General features: G+C 41.2%; 1 protein-coding gene across 1 annotated transcript; it reads left to right on the top strand.

Moving 5' to 3' along the window:
• Positions 1–720: 720 nt before the first annotated feature.
• LOC311019973 (beta-galactosidase-1-like protein 2) lies at positions 721–18,025 on the top strand. The gene is made up of 19 exons (XM_084019656.1): positions 721–1,131; positions 1,639–1,824; positions 1,954–2,022; positions 2,459–2,554; positions 3,291–3,399; positions 3,747–3,839; positions 4,003–4,084; positions 4,789–4,853; positions 5,129–5,213; positions 8,190–8,333; positions 9,095–9,175; positions 11,116–11,222; positions 13,333–13,479; positions 13,789–13,860; positions 14,239–14,317; positions 14,600–14,687; positions 15,956–16,070; positions 16,847–16,963; positions 17,580–18,025. Exons 1-19 carry the CDS (start codon positions 1,040–1,042, stop codon positions 17,664–17,666), a joined length of 1,914 nt encoding a protein of 637 aa, XP_083875782.1. The 5' UTR covers positions 721–1,039; the 3' UTR covers positions 17,667–18,025.
• Positions 18,026–18,141: the final 116 nt, after the last annotated feature.

Genomic DNA, 18,141 nt, shown 5'->3' on the forward strand with positions numbered 1-18,141 from the left:
TAATTTATTAATTGCTATCGGGAGGATTTCAAGTAATAAGACAGAATAGAGGGCTGCACGGTGGTGTAGTGGGTAGCACTCTCGCCTCAGAGCAAGAGGGTCCTGGGTTCGATTCCCGGGTCGGCCTGGGTTCCTTCTGTGTGGAGTTTGCATGTTCTCCCCGTGTAAGCGTGGGTTCTCTCCGGGTTCTCCGGCTTCCTCCCACAGACCAAAGACATGCAGGATGGGGATAGGTTAATTGGTGACTCTAAATTGCCCGTAGGTGTGAATGTGAGTGTGAATGGTTGTCTGTCTCTACATGTTAGCCCTGCGATCGACTGGCGTCCTGTCCAGGGTGTACCCTGCCTTCGCCCAATGACAGCTGGGATCGGCTCCAGCCCCCCCGCGACCCTGAATACAGGATAAGCGGTAGACAATGGATGGATGGATGGATGGAAATGGATGGATGGATGGAAGACAGAATAGAATCACCTACCCAACCCAAAAGTGGACACTTTCCCTTTCAACTTGGTAATAGTTATTAAAGTAACATACACATATTTTGTATCATACCTTAATGATATTTATGAAAATAATAATACAATGGTTTGTTGGAAACGATCCCATTTTCTTATTTATAAAATAAGAAGTTTGCATTTTCTGCGTTTCTTCAGCAGCACAACTGCGCGATGGTCCCTAAGTGCAACAGCACAATCGGGTGTTTGTGTGTCCTACTTTTCTGACAACCACCGCTGGCTTCCTCTTATCAAACTGACCAAACGTTCATTGGTTTTCATAGATCATGATAAGCTTGAATTCCGTTGAGTTATTAACCCTGAACGCAACGTTACGAATCAGCGGGCGGGTGTTGCCCAACTTTACTGGCGTTATGTCCGTTTTTATAGGGTTACAAGGAACTGGGTTAGCCGCCTGTTACAACCGCCGACCAAACCGGGAAAGCGGAAAATAATGCTCTTCAACTCTTGTGTTTACAAGCGACGTTCAGGGCGCAGCTGTTAAACTAAAAGTCGTGTTGTTGTGGCTGGCGGAGAGCGGCTCGATGGTTGGGCGTCGTTTGTCCCGAAAGCAACGATACTTCCTCCTGCTTTGTTTTGCCGTCGGGGCGGTAATAATTGCTTCTCGCTTCACCAGGTAAGTCAGGCACGTCACGTTACACTTTGGCGTGTAAATGTCGTGGCCCCCCTGTGTCTCAGTGCATTGTGCTTTGTTGTGTTGCTGCCTGATGTATTCACAAGTTCGGACGCCGCTGTCAAGAAACCGAGTTGCCCGTGAACCCGCTGACCCGTGGACTTTGAACGCCACACCACAGAGTTACCTGTCATTGTGCCAGTGTTGAGGTCAAATAGCCAAGAAATCCTTTCATCATCAGCTGATGCCGAGCTCTCTGTAACATCATGACTGATTGGTGATCATTTGATGACCTTTCTTATAATAAATAACCAGCCATCTTGTGATGCATTCAAATGATATAGGATTTCTGAACAGGTGCAGGTGGGTTTTCTATATTTTGCTCAAAGGCATACTCGCTCACAAGCTCACTTCCCGTCCCTTTAGAAATATGTGTCCGGTGTCCTCGTGGCCTTCTGATCCAGATGCACTTGCTCGACAAGTTTTTCAGTTATTTGTTTTGTCTCCTAGGAATGGCCCTGGAGTGGGAAGAATGAACCGCGTGGAGGGTCTGAGGGCCAACTCCTCTCAGTTCACCCTGGGGGGAGAACCCTTCCGCATCCTGGGGGGCTCCATCCATTACTTCCGTGTCCCCAGAGCCTACTGGGAGGACCGGCTGCTGAAGATGAAGGCCTGTGGCCTCAATACTCTCACAACGTAAGCTCCCACTGCAACTATAGAGCCTTTGCTTTAAAGCACCTGAATTAACTTATTAAAATATTATTTTTATAACACAGAGAAGGACATAGCAGTTGAAATAAGTATCTGTTTTATTCCTCTTCTCAGGTACGTGCCGTGGAACCTGCATGAGCCTGAGCGAGGGGTGTTCAACTTTGAGAACGAGCTGGATTTAGAGTAAGGAATGAGGAAGGGAAGACTTCTCCTGCAGATGGCACTGTTGCACTGCAGGAAGCCCTCCACACTCTTGAATACTCTGATAATGCTGAGAGGGTGCACCTTTTTACCCCGTTTTTTGATTCATTAGCGGCGCACTCTAAATCAGTATCAGTGCTCCTTTGATTTATTGATAACATCCATCGTGATGCTGTCAAGCCTAGCGCTGGAAGCAGATGTCGCCTCAAACAGAAAAAAAAAAAAAATAGCATCTGAAAATATAAGAAATTAATTGAGTAAAATATAGACTGAGTGACATCGTTTGCATTTGAACATCTGTTTTTTATTGAGAAAAGCTGCAGTCTCCACTTGATATCTGCTGCAGTAAACATTTTAAATGGACTTTATTGATAATAAATAGACCTCGCTGACAGCAGTTTTTCTATCCTTCTCCTAGAGCCTACCTCCGTCTCGCAGGCAGCTTGGGCCTCTGGGTGATTCTTCGTCCAGGACCGTACATCTGTGCTGAGTGGGATTTAGGAGGACTACCCAGGTAAAATAAACAAAAAAGCATTCCTGCGTTATATTTGTCGATATTTTCTTTGCAACCATAACGATCTCTTTAGAATCTGCTAAATTAATCCCTTAAATTGACATGTAAATGAAATGTTTAGTCAGGAAATCTATTTGTTAGCGGCATCTTTGCTGCAGGCTGAATCCATTAAACTCCTGGAAATGAATTATTATAAGTGTGCCATGTTGTCATCCGTTTGGCCCGTTGCTACACACTGTGCGACACAGAATGTCTTGGTGAGATTTGTCCACTTTACATGTATGCAATGTTAATGCTACACGGAAGTCACTGATGATTTAACGCACTTTTAGCGAGGTATCGGAGAGAACACTCATTAAATCTGACAGGCATAGCTCCCTGAAAGGTTGAATTAATTTAGTTTGGTAATGAAAATAGATTTGAACGGATAAAGGGGGGAATGTTGTAGGGGAAACGACATGAAGTAGGTATTTTTGGAGTCGTTTTTGCCTTCAGGGAATGTGAGGTTGAGGTAATATTTATTTGATAATCATCAAAACGGAGTGTTTCCAGGGACATGAAGCATGACTTCCTCTGCACTGCACTTTATGATAGTCATGCTTGGGGTGGTGCGATTATCTTCGATAGCTTAAAAAAAAAAAACCTAAAGAGAGTTCACAGCACTTTGAAGAACCTTGTGTGAAATGTTGCTTTTTGGACATTCTAGACGTTTATGTTTTGTGTGATTTCTTTTCAGCTGGCTACTACGGGATCGAAACATGAAACTAAGAACAACCTACCCAGGATTCACCAAAGCAGTCGACTCCTTCTTTAATCACCTCATTAAGAGAGTTGTTCCACATCAGGTACATTAAGATTTCATAGTATTTTCATGATAGAGTTGTTGTATTAAAAATCATATTTTTCTCTACCCCTGCATCTGTTAAACCACAAAAAAACCCACGTAACAGGCTGCTTTTGGCTATTATGTGAACCATTGTTTGCAACACAATACACCGTACACGCTTAAATAGCTCAGCTTGTGTGCTTCTAGCCGTATTTATTTTTTTTCATCCCCATGCATTATTGAACAAGCTCTGATTTCCATTTCACTGTGTTTTTAAAAACCCAGCTGTATTGAGGCTAGGAATGGACAAGAACTGATGTCCAGCTCTAATGTGTGTCCTCTTTCGCTCTCATAATCAATGAGCAGTACGCCAAGGGCGGCCCAATTATCGCAGTTCAAGTGGAGAATGAATATGGCTCCTATGCAAAAGATGAAGAGTACATGCCTTTTGTCAAGGAGGTAAGAAAGTAAATTGTACATTATATGAACAAGGTCATGCAGCTCTCAGCTCATATATGAAAGTGCAATTTGTACTGTTTTTCAATTAAAAAGAAGAAGAAGAAATCATCTATTTTATAGCGGAAAGAACCTCCATTGTTTTGTATGCACTTCATCTTTCCAGGCATTATTGTCAAGAGGCATCACAGAGCTGCTGCTGACCTCAGACAACAGGGAAGGACTAAAGCGTGGAGGAGTAACAGGAGGTATTGTCATACGGGCTGACAGAAGAAACACGACTGTGCATACACACAAACACACACACACACACACACATAGACGATGGTGGCTCGTGTGTTGTGATTTCACACTGTGAAAAAGAGGTCTGAGCCAAAGGGTGGCCTGGTGTCAGGCAGCTGCAGTTCAGACCTACAGACAAAGGATCGTGTGTCCTTCCAGAAAGTTGTTATTTTTTGCAAGTACACTGGCATAAACATTGTGATGCGGCAGTATAGAAGTATTTTGGCTCATACGCTATTTTAAATGGTGTATACCATTTAGGGGGATCTATTGGCAGGAATGCAATATTATATATATATAGCCATGTTTCTACAGTAGCCCAGAATGATGCAAACCATACAAGAGTATTGTTAGAATAAACACTCCTGGGTATTTTTATTATATAAATTGTGCAAATGTGTTGAACCTGTTGAATTCAAAGGTAATTGTGCTTAATAAGGACGTTCGAGGTGCTTTGTGGAACTGCTAATGTTTCTATAATGACAAGAAAGCACAACTCAAAACAACAATTAGTTTCATAATCTCTTGATCTCTTTGATATTAGTTTGAAATAATGCTCTACATTTTTGGATGTTTTATTTTTTTTTATTTGTATTCCTGTTAATAGTATTTGTGTGTGTGTGTGTGTGTGTGTGTGTGTGTGTGTGTGTGTGTGTGTGTGTGCCTGAAGCACTAGAAACCCTCAACTTCCAGAAACTGAACCCAGATGACATCAAGCAACTGGATGAAATACAAGTGAGTCTTAATTGTGTGTTGGATTGTCCTTTTATTCATTATAATTTCGTCCATGTTTTTGGAGTCATTACTAGCTTTCCGATCTAAGCAAAGATCAAACTAAACATCAAGGAACATCAGGAAAAGTTAGAGACCTGAAGAGAATCTTTAATCCGCAAGGTGATTTAAGGTCCGTGCAAGTGCAATTAGGTAGGAACTGAAAGAAAAACGGAAAGGTCATTCGGATGTGTCCTTTTGTTTAATTGAACACTTTTTCCCTCTCTCTCTCCCACTAGCCTCACAAGCCGAAGATGGTGATGGAGTACTGGTCTGGTTGGTTCGATCTTTGGGGGGACCTTCATCATGTCTACACAGCTGAGGGTAAAACGGGCTCTGGATGGGTAGACGGCTTTTCTTTTAGAGAGAGCTTTAGGATGCCTGAAAAGACTTGAGATAGGTGTTAACTTAAGAGTGACACATGAGTCGTGCTAATGGTTTCTTTGCTGAGGGTGAAAGTTTATTTCTGTACAGAAGGTCAATATAATGGGCTAATTTGAGAAAGGAGTGGGACAGGTGATCTGATACAGAACCTCTGAAAGTAAAACCGACTGTCTTGAGGGTAAGACAGAGGCTCAGTACCTCAGGCTCAGAAAAGACTGAGAATAAAACAGTCCCATCAGTGGATGGACAAGCTCACTGCTTTGGAGGTTGTGTAACATTTCCCAGCCCGAGTGAAAGAAAGGAAAGGAGCTATGGTTCACAAAAGGCACAGAGCGTATCATATGGTCATTTCTTGGCTTTGTCAGAGATTTGCATACTTTGCATGCATGATGGGTTGCGAGCCAAGCATCACAAACCAGAGACTGTGTCCTCGTGGCCATATATTTGATGTTCATAGGCTACACTGCATAGGCACTACACATAGGCAACACTTCTTTGCACAGGATTGTTCTCAGAAAATCTGGCGTGAAATATTTTGTCATTTGAAGACTTCCCATAACCACTCACTTCAATGCAATTAACCAACCAGCCCTAACCTGCAGCCTCCCGGTCATAAGCTTCTCTAAACGTTAAGCTCCGTTACTCCAGAACACAATAGTGCATACAGCTCAGGACAGAGTTCCTCTGTCTGCATAATAATAGTGGAGCATTCATTTTTTTCTTTGATTTCACTTGGACCTATAATTGGCATTCAGCACTAAGGTTAAAAACGAGAAAACACAGAGTAGTACTTTTCATTTGTCAAGTATTTAATCCAAACACTTTCATAGTGACTCTTTATTTATTGAATTTCCTGAACATTAGACATGATAAATATGTGCGATTTAGGACAAAGTTGTCTTTACATCCACTGTTTCGCACCAAATGCGTCTGTTGAACGCACTTTCTTCCTCCATAAAATATTTGGAAGAATTTAAAAAATCATCTCAGTTTACAAACATGACTACTTGCTTACCAGTTGTCTTCTTGGTGTCTTCTTGGTGCATTGCTACGGTTCTTGGCTCCTCATTGGACCAACTGTCGATCAGTGGAACAGTGTGAAGCCATTGGCAGGACTGTGTATCATGTCACCCACATGCAGCATTGGAGGAAAGATTGAGAGTATCTACTTAATTAAAAGGAATAAAACCAAAATGTAGAAATCTTACTGAAGTAAAAGCAAAAAGTTTTTTGTTTACCAAAAGTATCAAAAAAGTACTGAATCCACATTTCAGATAATCATATACTTTGAAATTATTCATTGAAAACAGGCTGCAAAATTTGTATCTTGTGACATAATACGGGACTAGAACTCTATTGTAGCATCGAAGCAGAAAGTAGCATAAAATGGGAATAGCCAAGTACCTCAAAAAGAGCTTTATGCATAATGCATCTTTGTGTATGTGTGAACAAAAGATGGACCCACTTTTAAAAACATTTCTCCATAGTGCTACTAGTAGTCAAAACCTCCATAGAGGATAAGAATTAGTTTTCAAATATCTTACAGCAATTTAGTTTACTTTATGGGAACATGTCAGTAAGGCTGAAGTAGTGGTTCTTTCTAATTTCCTTTTTATTTTTTTAATGAATGAATTATGCTCTAAAATGTTTAAATAAACTAGTTAAAAAATCCTTCACCATATCCCAGAGCCCAAGGTTATGCCTTGAAATTTCTTGTTCGTCCAATTAACAGTTCCAAATATGTTTAATGAGAAATTATTAAAAAACATGAAATTTCAGAAGCTGCAACCCTACGGAGCCCTGGAGGTGACATGAAGGGGGAAAAAAAACGAAGGTAAAAAAAAAAAAAAACTGAGAAGCGGTATGTACTGGGGACAAACGCGAGATCTCGCGAAAGAAACTCGAGATCTCGCGAAAGAAACTCCCCTTCATGTCACCTCCAGGGCTCCGTAGCAACCAGTGAATGTTTCAGCGTTTTTATTTGACATTTAATGGGATTTCAAAATGAATTCTGTTTTCTGAGTGATCAATTAAATCACATTGTCCCTGCTGTCCGCCTTAAAGTACAAAGAGTCTATAGTACAATATTGATGTAAGAGAGTGGGCTGCTAATTCATATAGTATCCCCCACATGCCAGATAACGCGGTTGGAAACTATCACCAGGAGAGTGATAGTTTTTAGTGTAATGTACAGTCATGACATACATGATAGCGCCTGTAAAGATTTATGCTATCACTTGAGTGCTCTCGGAAGCATCTTATTTCAAATAATGCCGTGCAGAGCCTTAAGCTTCCCAGCAGCCGTGCATCATCTTAACAAAATACAAATTCTGAAAATGAATCCTTGTGTATTTTCTCTTCAGTGAGAAAGGGATGAGCGGGGGGGGAAAAACTAAAGAAAGTGTCACAGCTATGAAAATGAACACGGGGCGGCATCCGGGAGGGGGGATTCGTGTCCTTGACAGTTCATTACTCCACGGACTGCAACACACCATGCATTTGGTCACAGCTAGTTCCACCGCCAATGGAAGCCACCGAGTCCGGCTCCGTCACTCACTCTGCTCAATTGTTATTCACCGAGGCTCATGCCCTTCATTTAAATCATTAAAGTCAATCCAATTTGAACACTTAATTACTTGCTCTGCTGTGTTTGCTGCAAAATCTAGGTAGCTAATTTGTGCAGGGAGGTGGGCGATTTTTTTTTTTTTATGGGTGTGAGCATTGCTCCGTAATGAATTATAATAACCTGTAATGGGATGTGTGGCTAAGGTCCATCCATGTTTCAATTGAGGGCAATGGGATTATTAAAACAGTGGCTTGTTAAAGCAGAAGTCAAATGGATTTTTTTTTTTTTTTTACTCATGTGCCTTAATGTTTAGTTTATTATTTTATTATTTGTTTCTTTCACTTTTCCAGACATGATCCCTGTGGTAACAGAGATCCTTAAACTGGACATGTCCATCAACCTCTACATGTTCCACGGAGGGACAAATTTTGGCTTCATGAGCGGGGCGCTTGCTGTTGGAATGCCAGCACCGAAACCTATGGTGACAAGTTATGGTATGTGTAACGAAATCTGTGACCAGCACTTTGTAACATTTGAATGAAAAAAGTTCCCTGCATAAATATAGAATATAGGGGGTTGATTAATTACACTTCTGCTGGTTTTAGCGTCAATGTAGGCAGAAACAATAACATTTTAATAATAACTCTTGTAATTAAGTTACTAATCATCAAACAATACATTGTTTGTAGTGTTTTGTAATCAGTAAGTCTGAGTATTGATTGAGCCAAATCTGAATAGGAGAAGTAGATAAAAAAAAAAACATGATTAGGATATTTGAAATGTCTGTAAATGACGCCTTCCCCACTCCTGAGCCTCTGACCTTCAGCTGCTTTAAAATGTGAATTTGCAGTTAATGAATTAATTACCTAATAAAAAGTGCAGGAAATGTAAATTTAAGATGGTACGATGAGTTTTATATCCTCCTCTAGGGCACTTAACATTGAAATTACCTCGTTTTTGAGAAAAGAGCAGAATCGTAGAAAACCGCTCCCCCAGTAGGGAAGACCACCTCTCACTCTTCAGTAATCATCATGTGTTTACTCCCCTGAATGCCTTTTTTCGCCGTTTTTTGCCTGAAAAAAGGCTCCATTTTCTGTCAAGATAACCCTAAAAATGTGTCTCGGCCCGCTGCTGTCTCAAGATGTTTGATAGAGGGGGGGGGGGAAGCACAGTGAAAGCATCTGCCACGGTAAGAGGCATCGCCGCTTCTCTCCGGCTCCCGAGCATGCTGTTCTGATAGCGCATTATCTTTCAGATTACGACGCTCCATTATCCGAGGCTGGGGATTACACCACCAAGTACCATCTTCTGAGGAATGTATTCAGCCGCTACCACGGTGAGTGCTGTGTGTTGTGGCTGAGTCGGGGCCCCACTTCTTCTGTCTCCGTTTCTCTCCCTTTTCCTTTCATCCCCCACACACACTTAAGTTAATTCTCCTTGTAGAACCTGCTCTCTGCTGGCTAAACGAGGATAACTTTGCATATGATTACAAGCGTGCATTAGATATGGTGTGTGTGTGTGTGTGTGTGTGTGTGTGTGTGTGTGTGTGTGTGTGTGTGTGTGTGTGTGTGTGTGTGTGTGTGTGTGTGTGTGTGTGTGTGTGTGTGTGTGTGTGTGTGTGTGTGTGTGTGTGTGTGTGAGATTTCTGCACCAAGACCCCCAATTACCGCCCATTGTGAAAATTACATACTAGGCCTTTTATCATGTTTGTTGCTGATGCGGTTCTCTCTATTTGTAAAACAAGGGTTTGTGGTTGGGGGCAGAAGTCTCAAGTGATTTGTGGCCAGGACTAGAAATGGAGCATTCGACAATCTGGGATTGAATCCAGCTCAACAAAGTAATAATTTGCCCAGAGTTGTGGCCATTGAAACTAGTTTGAAATGCGGCCTGTGCTGCGTGATTCATCCTTCTGTTTTGTAGTCTGCTGAACAATAAGCAGTGGCCTGGATATGAGCGAGAGTCTAAGAAGGCTTTTTTTTTTATACTGCTCAGCAACTACAAACGCATGACCCAATTCTTTAATTAGATCATTTTTGATATCTTTTATTGTTGTTTCGTTGTCAAATCGCGTACATCGTGTCAGTAACTCTTTGCCCCTTTGGTTTTGCTTTTTTGTGTAACCTGGCGTGGATTCAGGCTGGCCTGTCAAATCGAGCATTAATCTTTAACAGCAGCGTAGCTTTTAAAATAGACCTGTGACATAAAAGCTTTGGGGCATTTTTTATTAGTACAAAGCTGTCAAATTGCATGCGAAAATACAGTACATCTTAAACAAGCTACACGTTCATCTGCACATCTGCCCTCGGGGTATGCCGGCTTATTATTAATGGTTCCGGGTGAAGATTTTAGGTATTAATGATTGTAATCCTCCTTGTAAAAGGAAGGTCAAAAGTGTGAGCACATTTGAACCCTACCAGCATGTTTCTCCTACCCAACAACTCCTCTTCACAGCCTCTGAACAGGATTATATGAAGAATTTGACATTTGTCGTGGGAATAAATTCATAGAAATGTCTTTTCAACCACTTAGTCTTCACCTCACACATTATATACACTAATAAATGCACTGGCTCGTGAGCGTTGTCGAGAGCCATTTAGGAGAGAGGTGTTGGCTTTTCCAGAGGGACTTCCTGGTGTCTCGGGGTGCTTTAACACCTTTAAAAACCACGAGTGGGCATGAACAACCATTGTTAATCGTTGTAAAGAGACTGTTTTGCAACATGGATTACAAACTGAACACTGTAGTAGATGGTAAATGGCTCAGCCTTAAAAGCATCTTCCAAGGTCACCTTCATGACATGGTATTGAGTGATTCATAGGCTTTAGAGAATACAAGAGAATGCAGAATGGGACAGTGTAATGGTGCACTAGGTGACTGTTTTAGTAAATTGTTCTGCTGGACACAAGTTGATAAATCACCCTGCTTTTTCTTAGTACCAGCTGTTCCCAAAAGTGTTCACTTTTGGACTTGCATGGTTTACGATTCATTTAATTTACAAAGCAGCCCTCTTCTGGCTCCATTTTTCTTTCTCTCAGGTGTGCTACTCTATGTAGATGTGTAGAATTGTTAAGACATTTCTTTAAAGATCTGAGATATCCATTATAGCTCCCATCTCTGACTGAATGGAGGCAGTGTATGCATCGTGTTGTATTACTGTCATTTGGACTTGTTTGCATCCCGTGAGGGGGGGGGGGAGGAAACAGGAAATGAGAATAAATGAATATACAGATAGAACAAACTGCATCCTAGCCTCATTCTCCCACCTTGTTTTTCCAGCCGAGCCTCTCCCTGAGCTGCCCTCTCACCAGGAGAGGAGAGCGTACCATCCTGTTGTCATCCAGAAGCACCTGTCTCTGTGGGATAGTCTGCGTTTCACTGACAAGGTGAGCTACAGTTGCACAGGGAGTGCCAGAAATGCAAGGCAAATGAATAATGAACGTCGTCCAGGTAGCGTTGCTCAAAAAGTCAGACGGTTGCTGACAGACAACAGTAAAGCATGAGACATTTAATGCATAAGTAATACACGAAAGCCAATCAAATAATTAGCTGTCAATATTGTAGCCTCCTGTGGCCCGTGCATTTCTCACAAAATGTATTCTCCTCCTCAAACAGCCTCAAGCTCCACATATGCTACCCGTGTTTACTATTTGTAAGCAGCTTTGCTAGCCATGTTTTACAATCAATGAACATTATGAAAACCCCGGGATTAGGTTGCAGTGACAGAGATAACGACCGCATGGGTTATCTCTACACATTTATCTTTCAACAATGTTTAAACAAATGATTTTTAAAAACATGTTTAATGCATGACGATTCATTGCTTCACTTTACCATACATGCTTGTGATCATCGCGAACGCATCTCCACTGATTTTCCTCTAATATATAAACCAACCCCCGTCCAGAATCATTTAATTTCTTGATAAAAAAATAAATAAATTATTGATAAATCTCATTTGAAGTTCTGTAAATGGTACAGATGTGAGTGTGGTATTTTGAAGAGCCACCTTGTTCTCCTAGACCAATTGAGGAAGAAGGGAAGTAAATGAACAACTGCTGAGCAACACATTGTCCCCTAACTGCACTTAGCGGCCCTGCTCGGGGAGCAGCAGTAACCAGCGGTGTGTAGCTTACGAGTGTAAAGCAGATTGTTGTAGAAACAAAACATGAACGCAACAGAAAATCTCCCCTTGCCAAAAGATTGGCTAAAAAAATCTGTTCGGAGGGTGCCATCATGTCCGCTTTAATGTCCACCAGTCTAGTTTAGCCGTTTACACCTCTTCGGGGGCATTTATATTCAAAACAGATGTAACCCGTCTGGCAGTCGCTTACAGCGTTCATCATTCACTCCCATAGCAATCATTTGCAACCCTCTGAGACGACAATTACTTTGCCCCTGACCAGCCACACACCCTTTGTTGAGAGGGAGCTTTTTTTTTCTCTCAGAGGCTTCAGAGAGACCGAGTGGGATGTCTGAGTTTGATATTGCATCCGTGTGTTTTGAAGGTACGCGGTTAATCGTGTCATAGCAGCGAGTGTTTATTATTCCGCGAAGAGTGCATAATGCACCTCCCAAGGGTACGCGGGAGAGCGCCGCTGAATAAAAGGATTGCTCCGAACGCCAGACAGGAAAGCTTCATTAGGCGTGATAAATCATCACTTTGGGTGAAGCCATTTTGCCGGCAGGAATCACGACATCCCATCTGCATTGAGAGTGTTTTCGAGCTCGTGCTTGCCTTACACACGGAAAACTTCCCCAACCCTTACCGTGAAAAAAAAGAACGTCTTCAAAAAGTAACAAACCATGTGTCTGTCTTAAAGGAAGACTTCCCCCATTTGCATTAAGCTTTGTATCGTTAGAAACCCGGTAGTATTTTTGAATGGTCGTGCATCATTCCCTCATTTTCCCCAGAGACGGGAGATCTCCGTCTTTCTATTCTGAAAAAGAACCTCCGATGACGCAAATTGCATCATCGGAGGCTGCTTTGGTTAGAGGGGGTAAAACTACAACACTACTTCCTCATGTTTTCAACCCGCCTATAGGGGGCAGGACCCACTGAGGCTACAGACCTGTTACAGACCAGTGGTGGGACCTCACTCACAGAAACTAAAAGCAACATCCTCCATCTTGCTCGGAAGCTATGCTAACATGCGCTGTGGAGAAAGCTGAGAAGTAACGAGAATGGCGGAAGGTACTCAAACTGATATGGAAGAAGGGGACTTCGAAGGTCTTGTGCTCGAATCGGATGTTCGTGGCTGTTTCCAAGAGCCACAATATAGCGACCAGCAGTTGGGAGTTGTGTGTGCATTGTGGGAGTTGTTGTCTTTCATCCACATGTGCCAAAAAGTCACTGGCTGCCTTTTCTCAGTCAGGAAGGCCTCCAATTCAAAATGTTACATTTTGACTACATATATGACCCACTTACAATACAGATTCATGTTTCCACCAGTGAAATATCCCTTTAAGTTTTCATTTGCATTTTCTTTTTTTAAGCCTATGAAGTCAGAGAGGCCGGTGAACATGGAGAATCTCCCCGTCAACAACAACAATGGTCAGTCTTACGGCTACACGCTGTACGAGACCGCCATCACCAGCGAAGGAATACTCAACGCAAAGAAAAACATCAGAGACAGAGCACTGGTAAAACAAAAAAAACAACCCAAAAAACAGAAAGACACCCGCAACCACACATTTCCACTTTTTTCTGAGAACATTTTGCACGTAGAGAGCTGCAATGTGAGATCACACCCATGATCAGAGTACTTGTGGAGTACAATTAACACGCTCGGGCTGCTACCAGTTGCTCTGGTGTGAATGTCAGTCGTAGGAGCCTGTTGCATCTTGATCTGTGGTCACATTAGCAACGCCAATTATTAGAGTGGTTTGTGATGCTGCATATTTTTGTTTATTATTAAAAATATTTGCTTACCGTTTCATGTTTCTCCCTAGGTTTTTGTAGGCAAGCATTTTGTTGGCGTTCTCGATTATAAGAACCAAGAACTCGCACTCCCTGATGGAAAGGTAACTTGTTTTGTGTGTGTGTGTGTGTGTGTGTGTGTGTGTCCTTCTGGACGTAGTTACGACACAGTCAGCTGTTTGCTCATTTCAAAAAGCATACATTTGTTAATATTTAATAGCATGTGAAAGCTTCAGGGGATGCTGATAGACGTTTTGACAGCAAGGTCTGAGTATTCAGCCAACAGCAACCTTCAAATTACTGTTTATCTCAACAAATTTGAACAGTCAATTTCAACCCGACACAGAAAAGTGCAGACTCTGCTCGGCCTTGATCAATTACAGCTCAAAGGAATTTCTGCCTCATTTGTTGTTGTTTTTTTGTTCACTTTTGTATTTGAGAAAACGCTTGTCATGTTTTATGTGTTTCTTTTTCCACCGAAGGGACAAAGAAGTCTGAGTTTACTGGTGGAGAACTGTGGAAGAGTTAATTATGGGAAAACTCTAAATGAGCAGCGCAAAGGTACAAGTTTCAAGAAAACTAATGAACAGCATCTTAACCCTTATGCATCACTCTGGATATATTGCTTTTTAAATATTGTGTATCGTGGCATTTATTTTGTTTTATTTGTATTTTATTTATAGATACAGTATATATACAATATTTTTAATAATTTTCTTTTATTTTGTGAGTTCAACCAAGTTTAAGTAATAGATTTTTATATAGCAGTTTTTGATGTTGACATTTTCTAAAACTGCCGGACAAAGGTTAACCTCCATAAACAAAATTTGACTCACCTTTCAGGTATTGTCGGAGATATCGAGTTAAACAATCACCCCCTCCACGACTTCACTATCCGTAGTCTGGATATGAAGCCAGGCTTTGTAAACAGGTTTGTGTCTTTCAATTATTACCCAGTTTCCATCCTTGTTTGTGTTTGTCCGTCATTACGCCTGCATGCTCCTGACTCGATCCAGCTGATTATCTCCGCGCTTAACACAATTACAGCGGGAACATGGTGGCAAAATGCAGCAATCAAAACAAAGCCTTCCAATCCAGCGTCTCGCTAAACATCACAAATTAGAAGCAGTACACAACGAAGTTTGGATGAGCCCTTTACTGTTCTACAAAAACCTCTACCTTTTTGTCACTACAATTAAAGTGGGCAGATGAAGTAAATCTGGTATGAACTCTTCCAGAATCCAAACTAAGGTCCAGGTGGATAAAATAATTGTGCAATTAATTGCAAGTAAAATTTCAGCGAGCAGCATGTGTATATTACGTGAGAAAATCATGACGACAAATTTGGATACCAAACTTCCTGAAAAATGTATAACATAGTGGCATCCATCCCATAGTAGTCATTAAGTCTGGTATTTTCTCCACAAAAGGAAGGTCATTTTGGTAGAACTCAGTGCACCCCGAGGTGCAAATGCATTTCCCTCATGATGTGTCCATTTTACAAGATTACAATGCCTTCCTAATGCTTTTCACCTTCACATTGGTGTCATTAACACCAGATTGAAGTCAAACATCTCCCACAACCCTTCCCAATCACACACTATGTGGTGGTATTCAGAATTTCTATTTTCTGTATTATGTACCCTCTGTATGCAACTCGTATTTGTATCACAGTTAATATGCTTCAGGGTTAACAGGATTAGCTGACCTTCTGGTTTATTTAGTAGGTTTATATTTGTACTTAGTAGTCTAGCTGCATATATTTCCGAGTCAGTTTGAGTCGCTGACTGTGACCTCAACAGTATCCTGAAAATGTCAAGGCCTTAAGCCCTGCATGAGTGCACACTAAAAAGGTATAACTAAGGAAGCATTTCTCTGTATAGCAACAACCTTTTGAGTTTACCGGTACTTCAAGGCAAAATGTAACCAAAACAAAGATTGTGATTCTAAATATTTCGTCTGCCCTCCATGTCCAAAGTAACACTTGACATTTACTGGAGGCGTAGAGATATGATTGACACCATACACTGTGTACGGCTGTCCAAACACCTTCCTTTTTCGTGAAAAACTGCAGCAGGCTGTATCCCACCAACACGGCAGAGAATTGAGATTTGTCCTGTCATGCCATGAAAGTGTAAAAAAGTGTAATCTGCAGCCTGAGCAAAATAAAAATTAGTGCAATGTATTCTTCTTTCACAGACTTGAGAGTTCAAGCCACTGGATGTCTACGCGTCAGCGGCCCTCCTTCCCTAGTTTCTTCCAGGCAACATTCTATGTGAGGAGTTCTCCTCAAGACACCTTCATGAAACTCCCTGTGAGTTTACAGCCAGCAGGCTCCAGCACAACAGCACAACCACACACAACAGACTCAAAAACTGGAAGAAAAAACAATTGTATTTTTGGATATAATTTCTATCTGATTGGGTTATTTTGCCCAATTAAAGTCTTAAAATGATTTTGCCCAACTATATTAATGTATATTAATGATTTAATTTCCTCTGGATTTTAGAAAAATCCTATCCCTTCATAGATCTTTCACACACTTCAGAGTGATACCACACATTGGTTAGGTAATTTATTATTACCTCAGCTGTGGCCAGACAAGTTTTTTTTCAAGCGCATGACTAATATTTATTCATACAGTTCTGATCTAGTAAGTTGTCTTCACCACCAATTTTCAATAGATGTGAAATTTCTCGTTTGTAGCTCTGACAAGAATTTCGACACCAGAAATTCAGATTCGGTGTGAATTCATTCATATCTTTTATCATGTATGGAGCTTTATTGAGTGCTTGCTCACTTAACACCTTAAATTTCTGATGATTATGCAATTTTTATGCAGTTCTTCAAAATGCAGTAATTGAATAAGTGTCTCTTTACTCTCCAGTTTGTTGGCTGAATACAGATGAAACAAAGCAATGAGCGGCAATTAACATCTCATTATTGTTCAAAAAGTGCAGTTCATATAAGAAGACGGGCTTTAGTGCTTGTTGTTGGTCGTCCTCGACATTTTCTTTTTTCACCCATCAACATGTAATTGGCTGATCCTGCCTGTTGTCATGGTGACCGGTCGCTGGTTGTGTTTTGCAGGGCTGGGGGAAAGGTGTGGTGTTTATCAACGGCAAGAACCTGGGTCGCTACTGGTCCACTGGTCCTCAGCAGACTCTCTATGTCCCAGGACCCTGGCTTCACAGGGGGGACAACCAGGTACAGTACACCTGTCTTATATAATTATACAATCTACTTTTATCTAAGCACTCGTAACCTTTCACTAAAGGCATCATCAGTCCCATAAGTTGTTATTTAAGAGAAAAAACTACTAAACACATTATGATACATAGTGGACAGTTGGACCATGGAATAACCTTTTGTTGTGCATAGTGTTTCCACAATGAATGTATATTTTATGTTTTAAAATGTGTTGTTTTGTTTTAACAATGAGCAAATTCTCCAAATTCAGTTGGCAGTTCGCCCTGCAGCTGGCACAATCCGATAATACATTTTTCGGTATTCTCAAAAAATCCATATTCATGTCAGTTACATTGTATATGTTGCAGATCTAAATCCACATGCAAATATAAAGCCTTAGCATTTTTTAAATAACTAAGGTCCTTCAGCAAAGTTAAAGCACATTACTTGCCAGAAGCTGCAGTATAAAGCTACTAATATTCATCACACTGTAGTTTATGTTATTGAACTCTGGAGCACTTAATGGACAAAGGTCATACCTACATCTACTGTGTTCCTCCTTTTTGCCCAAACGGAGGCGGAGTTCACTGTTTCATGACCTCTTCTAAACTGGCATACTTTTGCTTGATTACAGGTCATACTTTTTGAAGAGCAGGAGACCGATGGTAAGATTCAGTTCTCCAGCAGCCCTGACTATGGCATGACTGTTGATGTCCAGTGAGGACGGAAGGGGAGAGCATGGATGATGGGAGACGGCACAACACAGGCGATTACCACAAGCTCCGTCTACTTGGGCACCAACGCCGTGCCCCGACCCGCAGCACTCAAAAGTGACGTGAACATGGCATCCGTCCTATCAGAAGACACCAGCGTGGCAGTGATAATTTTTTTCATTTAATGACTGTATTTATTATAACAGTGTTGAAATGTATAATTTACCTGCATTCACCATACTTCATAATTTGGGTCGTTGATTATCTAAAGTGTTATAAAATGTCTTCCTCCTACAGATTTAATATATGAATAAGCTTGTGTAAAAAGAACTTTGAATAAATAAAGGTTTGACCTCTTTGTCAGTAAGGCAGCTTATGAACTGCTTAATTTTTCCTGCACACCAACAGCCTGTTTGATTTAACACTAGGTTGCTGTTCAAACTTACCCTCTTATGATATGCTGGGAACTCCTGCAGGGAAGTC

Source organism: Eutrigla gurnardus, assembly GCF_963514095.1.
Source record: "Eutrigla gurnardus genome assembly, chromosome: 10".
Taxonomy (NCBI): domain Eukaryota; kingdom Metazoa; phylum Chordata; class Actinopteri; order Perciformes; family Triglidae; genus Eutrigla; species Eutrigla gurnardus.

Excerpts from the sequence above, each read along its gene's own strand:
- LOC311019973 (XM_084019656.1), top strand. The coding sequence starts at position 1,040 with ATGGTTGGGCGTCGTTTGTCCCGAAAGCAACGATACTTCCTCCTGCTT. Across the intron at positions 1,132-1,638 it reads ATTGCTTCTCGCTTCACCAG|GAATGGCCCTGGAGTGGGAA; the intron begins GTAAGTCAGGCA and ends TTTGTCTCCTAG. Across the intron at positions 16,964-17,579 it reads TTCACAGGGGGGACAACCAG|GTCATACTTTTTGAAGAGCA; the intron begins GTACAGTACACC and ends GCTTGATTACAG.